At 45.5% G+C, this 8,336-nt stretch overlaps 1 protein-coding gene across 1 annotated transcript in view; it reads left to right on the forward strand.

Annotated features, from left to right (window-relative positions):
• LOC311149995 (paired box protein Pax-7-like) overlaps positions 1-6,807 on the forward strand; it is a gene marked incomplete at both ends in the record, with an annotated part of 204,542 nt that extends 197,735 nt beyond the window's left edge. The window contains one exon of the mRNA XM_084187229.1: positions 6,692-6,807. Coding sequence (XP_084043355.1) covers positions 6,692-6,807 — 116 coding nt within the window. The remainder of the gene's footprint in view (positions 1-6,691) is intronic.
• Positions 6,808-8,336: the final 1,529 nt, after the last annotated feature.

Below are 8,336 nucleotides of genomic sequence, written 5' to 3' on the forward strand. Positions count from 1 at the left end.
CCCTTATACTTTGCTTTAAAAAAGGACAAAAATATCAACAAATACTCTACCATCTAACCCTACACTCATTAAAAACCCACCACCCTACTCCACTATTTAAACCTATCTAGTCCTGCCTCAGGCCACTCAACACAACCTGTAACTTTTCTGACGTCAAATCTCGTACACCCAAATACTTCTCTGCAGCTGCCACCATAACTTCTATTTTCTGCGACTTACATTCTATCCCTGCAGTACAGTTGATAACCATTGCTATGAACGCTAAAAAGCCAATTTTACTGAAGCATATATCACTCGTTGGCCTATCCCTCTGTAATGATACAGATTTACAACTCACACAAATCCTCTCAAGATCCCTCCCTCTTGACCCATCTTCCTCAACTTTCTTCCCTGCCTCAGCATACGACACCCTCTGCTCTACTCTAACCCTGGTAACCTCAACCTGCCTCTGTCGCACCGGACATATCTCAGCCCCAGCCCCATGTGCACCCCTAGAGTTAACACATACCGCTTCTTTCCCCAATGCTATACATTCCTTTGTCTCATGCCTTTCTGCACACTTCTCACACCTAGGAACTTCCCTCCTACACACTGCTGCCACATGCCCATAAGCTTGACACCTGTAACAACGTAATGTATTCGACACATAAGCTCATACGGGATAATTGAAATATCCTATCATCCCTTTGTCGGGCAGAGACTCAACATCAAAACTCAAAAGAACAGACTTCTGTTTCACCACTCACACCACCCTGACTACTTCGCACCAAACAATGAGCATCACAAACACCAGGATTATTTCCCTTCAGTTGGTACACTTTCACATTTACCGCTACCCCAGTAATCACTCCTTTCAATGGCGCCCTTTTCTTGAGAGCAAAACAAGTCACCTCTCTTGTGCCAATTCGTTTGGCGCAAAGCGCCTGCACCCTCTGACCAGCAGAAACACAAACAAGACCACTTCGGGTTACCTTCACCGATTCCACAGCCCCAACTCCTTTTTCACCTGCCCTGAAAACACAAATGGATAAGCCAAAAATGTCACTCCTACCGTCACAGACTCATCTTTATCGTGGCCATCGATGCAAGCCTCAAGCTTTGAGGACTTCACCACACCTGCTACCTTCGATAATTCATCCACATTCACTTCCATTTCTCCTCCAGACCCCGATCCGGCGTACGGCTCACTCTGCTTACACTTTCTACCATTATTTTTCGACAAACCATCTCCCTTTTCTCCGCCATTTTTACCTGACTCAAGCTCACCCTCTTCCTCCATCTCTCTCTTCAACCTCCTCTGCCTCTCTTTACCCCTACATTTCTCCTTTGTATTCCAAGTATGTCTCCTTATTATAATATTGTAATTCTCCTAACATACAGTGAGGGAATTAAGTATTTGATCCCCTGCTGATTTTGTACATTTGCTCACTGACAAAGACATGATCAGTCTATAATTTTAATGGTAGGTTTATCTGAACAGTGAGAGACAGAATAACAACAAAAAAATCCAGAAAAACGCATGTCAAAAATGTTATCAATTGATTTGCATTATAATGAGGGAAATACGTATTTGACCCCTCTGCAAAACATGACTTAGTACTTGGTGGCAAAACCCTTGTTGGCAATCACAGAGGTCAGACGTTTATTGTAGTCGGCCACCAGGTTTACACACATCTCAGGAGGGATTTTGTCCCACTCCTCTTTGCAGATCTTCTCCAAGTCATTAAGGTTTCGAGGCTGACGTTTGGCAACTCGAACCTTCAGCTCCCTCCACAGATTTTCTATGGGATTAAGGTCTGGAGACTGGCTAGGCCACTTCAGGACCTTAATGTGCTTCTTCTTGAGCCACTCCTTTGTTGCCTTGGCCATGTGTTTTGGGTCATTGTCATGCTGGAATACCCATCCACGACCCATTTTCAATGCCCTGGCTGAGGGAAGGAGGTTCTCACCCAAGATTTGACGGTACATTGCCCCGTCCCTCGTCCCTTTGATGCGGTGAAGTTGTCCTGTCCCCTTAGCAGAAAAACACCCCCAAAGCATAATGTTTCCACCTCCATGTTTGACGGTGGGGATGGTGTTCTTGGGGTCATAGGCAGCATTCCTCCTCCTCCAAACACTGCGAGTTGAGTTGATGCCAAAGAGCTCGATTTTGGTCTCATCTGACCACAACACTTTCACCCAGTTCTCCTCTGAATCATTCAGATGTTCATTGGCAAACTTCAATCGAGCCTGTATATGTGCTTTCTTGAGCAGGGGGACCTTGCGGTCGCTGCAGGATTTCAGTCCTTCACGGCGTAGTGTGTTACCAATTGTTTTATTGGTGACTATGGTCCCAGCTGCCTTGAGATCATTGACAAGATCCTCTCGTGTAGTTCTGGGCTGATTCCTCACCATTCTCATGATCATTGCAACTCCACGAGGTGAGATTTTGCATGGAGCCCCAGGCCGAGGGAGATTGATAGTTATTTTGTGTTTCTTCCATTTGCGAATAATCGCACCAACTGTTGTCACCTTCTCACCAAGCTGCGTGGCGTTGGTCTTGTAGCCCATTCCAGCCTAGGTCTACAATCTTGTCCCTGACATCCTTGGAGAGCTCTTTGGTCTTGGCCATGGTGGAGAGTTTGGAATCTGATTGATTGATTGCTTCTGTGGACAGGTGTCTTATATACAGGTAACAAGCTGAGATTAGGAGCACTCCCTTTAAGAGTGTGCTTCTAATCTCAGCTCGTTACCTGTATAATAGACACCTGGGAGCCAGAAATCTTTCTGATTGAGAGGGGGTCAAATACTTATTTCCCTAATTAAAATGCAAATCAATTTATAACATTTTTGACATGTGTTTTTCTGGATTGTTTTGTTGTTATTCTGTCTCTCTGTCACGATCGTCGAAGGAGGAGGACCAAGGCGCAGCGTTGAATGCAAACATACTTATTTATTCAATGATCACACGAACAAAACAACAAACGATAACGTGACGTCCACGGTCTAACACAAACCACACTGGAACAAGATCCCACAACCACTGTGGGAAAACAGCCTGTCTAAATATGGTTCCCAATCAGAGACAACCAGCAACAGCTGACACTCGTTGCCTCTGATTGGGAACCACTCTGGCCAACATAGAAATACAACTACTAGAAAAACAAATGGAAACTCACACCCTGGCTCAACATACAAGTGTCCCCAGAGCCAGGGCGTGACACTCTCACTGTTCAAATAAACCTACCATTAAAATTATAGACTGATCATTTCTTTGTCAGTGGGCAAACGTACAAAATCAGCAGGGGATCTAATACTTTTTTCCCACACTGTATATCTCGTTCTTGCCTTCTCAAGGGATGCCATTTTTTCTTTATGACACACCCCCTTCTATCTTAAGCTTGCTAGCTAGTGTTCCAGTCAAATCAAATAACATTTTATTTGTCACATGCGCTGAAAACAGGTGTAGACCTTACTGTGAAATGCTTACTTACAAGCCCTTTACCAACAATACATTTTTAAGGAAAATAAAAGTTAAGAAAATATTGACTAAATAAACTACATTAAAAAATGTAAAGAGTAACAATAAAATAACAATAACAAGGCTATATACAGGGGGTACCGGTACCGATTCAATGTCCGCGGGTACAGGTTAGTCGAGGTAATTGAGGTAATATGTACATGTACTGTAGGTAGGGGTAAAGTGACTATGCATAGATAATAAACAGCGAGTAGCAGCAGCGTAAAAAAAAGGGGTGGGGGGGTCAATGCAAATAGTCAAGGCATTTGATTAGCTGTTCATCAGTCTTATGACTTGGGGGTAGAAGCTGTTAAGAAGCCTTTTGCACCTAGACTTGGCGCTCCGGTACCGCTTGCCATGCGGTAGCAGAGAGAACAGTCTATGACTAGGGTGGCTGGAATTTTTGGCAATTTTTAGGCCTTCCTCTGACACTGCCTGGTATAGAGGTCCTGTATGGCAGGAAGCTTGGCCCTGGTTTTGTACTGGGCCGAACGCACTACCCTCTGTAGTGCCTTGCGGTCGGAGGCCAAGCAGTTGCTATACCAGGCAGTGATGCAACCAGTCAGGATGCTCTTGATGGTGCTGCTATAGAACTGTTTGAGGATCCGAGGACCCATGCCAAATCTTTTCAGCCTCCTTAGGGGGAATAGGCTTTGTCCTGCCCTCTTCAAGACTGTCTTGGTGTGTTTGGACCATGATAGTTTGTTGGTGATGTGGACACCAAGTAACTTGAAGCTCTCAACCTGCTCCACTACAGCACTGTCGATGAGAATGGGGGCATGCTCGGCCATCCTTTTCCTGTAGTCCACAATCATCTCCTTTGTCTTGATCACGTTGAGGGAGAGGTTGTTGTCCTGGCACCATACTGCCAGGTCTCTGACCTCCTCCCTATAGGCTGTCTCATCGTTGTCGGTGTCGTTGGCAAACTTAATGATGGTGTTGGAGTCGTGCTTGGCCACACAGTCATGGGTGAACAGGGAGTACAGAAGGGGACTAGGCATGCACCCCTGAGGGGCCCCTGTGTTGTGGATCAGTGTGGCAGATGTGTTGTTACCTACCCTTACCACCTGGGGGCGGCCCGTCAGGAAGTCCAGGATCCAGTTGCAGAGGGAGGTGTTTAATCCCAGGGTCCTTAGTTTAGTGATGAGCTTTGAGGGCACTATGGTGTTGAACGCTGAGCTGTTGTCAATGAACAGCATTCTCACGTAGGTTTTTCTTTTGTCCAGGTGGGAAAGGGCAGTGTGGAGTGCAATTGAGATTGTGTCATCTGTGGATCTGTTGAGGCGGTATGCATATTGGAGTGGGTCTAGTGTTTCTAGGATGATGGTGTTGATGTGAGCCATGACCAGCCTTTCAAAGCACTTCATGGCTGCAGATGTGAGTGCTACAGGTCGGTAGTTATTTAGGCAGGTTATCACACAGTCGTCCGGAACAGCTGATGCTCTCATCATGTTTCAATGTTGCTTGACCTCAAAGAGCCCATAGAAGTCATTTAGCTCATCTGGTAGGCTCGTGTCACTGGGCAGCTCATGGCTGGGCTTCCCTTTGTAGTCCGTAATAGTTTGCAAGCCCTGCCACATCCAACGAGCATTGGAGCCGGTGTAGTAGGATTCAATCTTAGTCCTGTATTGATGCTTTGCCTGTTTGATGGTTCGTCGGAGGGCATAGCGGGAGTTCTTACAAGCGTCCGGGTTAGAGTCCCGCTCCTTGAAAGCGGCAACTCTACCCTTTAACTCAGTGCGGATTTTGCCTGTAATCCATGGCTTCTGAGACCACCACCCCTTGTCTTACCGGAGGCAGCTGTTCTGTCTTGCTGATGCACGGAAAACCCAGCCAACTGTATATTATCTATGTCGTCATTCAGCCACATAAGATATTACCGTTTTTAATGTCCCGTTGGTAGGATAGTCTCAAACTGAGCTCATCCAGTTTATTCCCCAATGATTGCATGTTGACCAATAGGACGGATGGTAGAGGCGGGTTACCCACTCGCCGACGAATTCTCACAAGGCACCCGAACATGTGTCCCCTGTATCGCCGTCTCTTCTTCAGGCGAATGACGGGGATTTGGGCCTGGTCCAGTATCAGCAGTAAATCCAACTCATTAAAGAAAAAATCTTAGTCCAGTTCGAGGTGAGTAATCTCTGTTCTGATATCCAGAAGCTCTTTTTGGTCATAAGAGACTGTGGCAGAAACATTATGTACAAAATAAGTTACAAACAACGTGAAAAAACACACAAAATAGCACAATTGGTTAGGAGCCCGTAAAACGGTAGCCATCTCCTCCGGCGCCATATTTTCTGGAGTGTCTCTCTGTGTACACTATTTTATTCTCCCGCACGTGTCTTCCTTGTTTGGGTGTGTCATCACTTCCTTGTTTGGCCGTAGATGGTTATTACCAGCGCATCGCCCTCTACTGTCACGGGGTAATATTGCCGCTTTCCCCCTTTTTTTCCAGTTTTTCAAGTGAACGTCTTTTTAGGGAGCATGCGAGCACACTTGTTCGGTTCGGCCGAACTGAAGCATGCTGACGCCTTTAGTCTTGCCCCAGCCTACCCTCTGCTTGTCCCCCTGACCCCCCGCCCCTGCGGCCCATTGGCTACACCTCTGCCCCAGCCAATCAGCCTCTCCTAATGTCTTTAGCTTGTGTAGCGGAAATTAAAATACTGTGAGGTGTGAGCTAGATCAATACCCAGCCCCTGGGTTGTCACGGCGGGAAGTAGGTCGTTTGGGGTAGGGGGTTGGATTGACCCCATGACTCAGTGTCTGCCCGCAGGTGAGAGCACACACATGCTCTTGATAAAGATCTAGTAATAGTCAGTCAATCTGGTGGTTGACTGGTTGGCTGACTAGGGGCTGGATTAGTTCGTTAGTCACACTGTGGCCATGTGGAACAGGATGTGTGTTTTGAATGGGACACACACACATCCACACACACAAATGTTTGTTTCTGTAACACACACACACATACACACACATGGGTAGGTAGCAAGGAGTAGAGAAACAAATTGCAAGCGGGGAGCCAGATGAAGCCCCAGGTTACTGTTAAATACATGTGCCAAAAGTATTTGTAAAATCGCTATAAAATACAATTTGTTTGAATGCTTGATTGATTGTAGTCATTCTTTGATATGGTGTCTATTCACCACAGTGAAAAGTATGTGTGTATTTGTCCTGTGCTTCCATCTGCAGCTGCTGTGGACTACCTGGTGAAGAACGTGAGCCTGTCCACCCAGAGAAGAATGAAGCTGGGAGACCACTCAGCCATCCTGGGACTGCTCCAGGTGGAGACGGGACAGGCCTACTAGACAGCCCCCCATCTCCCCCACACTAGCCCCTTGACCTGTCACCAGCACCTCTCTCTCACGGAAGGGCCACAAGTGTGTGTGTGCAGACATGTTTGTGTGTGTGTGTGGGAGAGCGAGACAGACACTTGTAGTCTCGAAGAGAGAAATGGAATGAAGTTGAAGCAGCCATTCCAGGAGGAGGAGTTGGACGATGCTAGTAGCTGCCGTACCGCTCCCCTGTCTCTTTCCACTGTTCCACCATTCCACAATATTCCACAATTCCTCCCTTCATTCCCAACCAAGAGACCCTTACAGGGCTATGGAGAGCTAGACGGGAATGAGCTCCTACTGTCACGGCACTGAATCGAAAAGGCCTGCCCACCCATCGCTACCAAGTGTTAGCACACGCACAGGCAAACAAGTGTATCTTATCTTTTGTTCCCAAGTCTTTGGACCATGTTGTTTGTTACAGACTTCAGCGTCTGGTGTTATAATTCTATTTGTCATTATAACTGTGGCTGTTCTTATTTCTGTTCGTTTACTTTCTTTTCATTTTGTCGATGATTTCATAGGTGTTCGCTGGTATTATATCAAAAGATGATGTAGATGGGCTTACAGAGAAGGGAGGGGAAAGACAAAGAGAGAGAAAGAGAGGGGAGACGTTGAGACGGTCGGATAGCAGCTTGCTAATGTACGTCTCTCATGTTGTGGATTTGACCTTCCCACTCTAATCTCATGCCCGACATTCCTAAAAGAACTTAAGGGCTATTCTGTCAGACGTCGAGCTCCTCGGAATCATCTGGGAATGAACGGCCAATGAAAAACTCCCAATTCCAACGGCCCGCTTCCCCCGCCTCCCCCAGGCATTGATTGGCCACAGGTACCAGAGGATTGTTTTGAGGGGAGGGAAATGTTTCATGTTCAAGGACATCCACGTGTTTAGCTAAGAATAGGTCAACCATAACTTGCCATTGCCGATTCGAGGTTGTTTGGAGGTCTATTTATGGATAATGGAGGTTTCAGTGTCACACTCTTGATCAAATTATGACCAATATATTTGCATTATTTCTCTCTAAAACAAGAGTGGTGCAACATTCCAAACTCACAAATTACTTGAACTATGAAATACATTTCTAGAACAAAGCACTATTGAAAACATACTTAAATAATACCCCTTAGTAATTTGTGTGTGTAGATCATTAGTTGTTCATTTTACATTATTTTGTTGAAAACCATTCCAAGATATGAACATTTTTATTGAATATTTGTGCCAAACAATATGTTTTCTTAACTGTCTCTCTTATGGTATGCATCCCAGGAAATCACTCTAAGCTCTGAAAAGTTGTAGTATTCACATCAGTCTGATGTAATATGAAATAGCCCCCATTACACAACAATAAAACATAAATATGAAAGCTGTAGAATCTGAGCGTATTGGACTCAACCAACCATATTCTGGTTAAGTAAAACAACAGTGAATATAACATTTGAAATCTGATTGTGTATGGGTTGTTTATATAACAAACATATGTTTTATACTAAAACATAAC

The sequence above is a fragment of the Coregonus lavaretus genome (genome assembly GCF_964263955.1).
Source record: "Coregonus lavaretus genome assembly, chromosome: 22".
In the NCBI taxonomy this organism is placed as follows: domain Eukaryota; kingdom Metazoa; phylum Chordata; class Actinopteri; order Salmoniformes; family Salmonidae; genus Coregonus; species Coregonus lavaretus.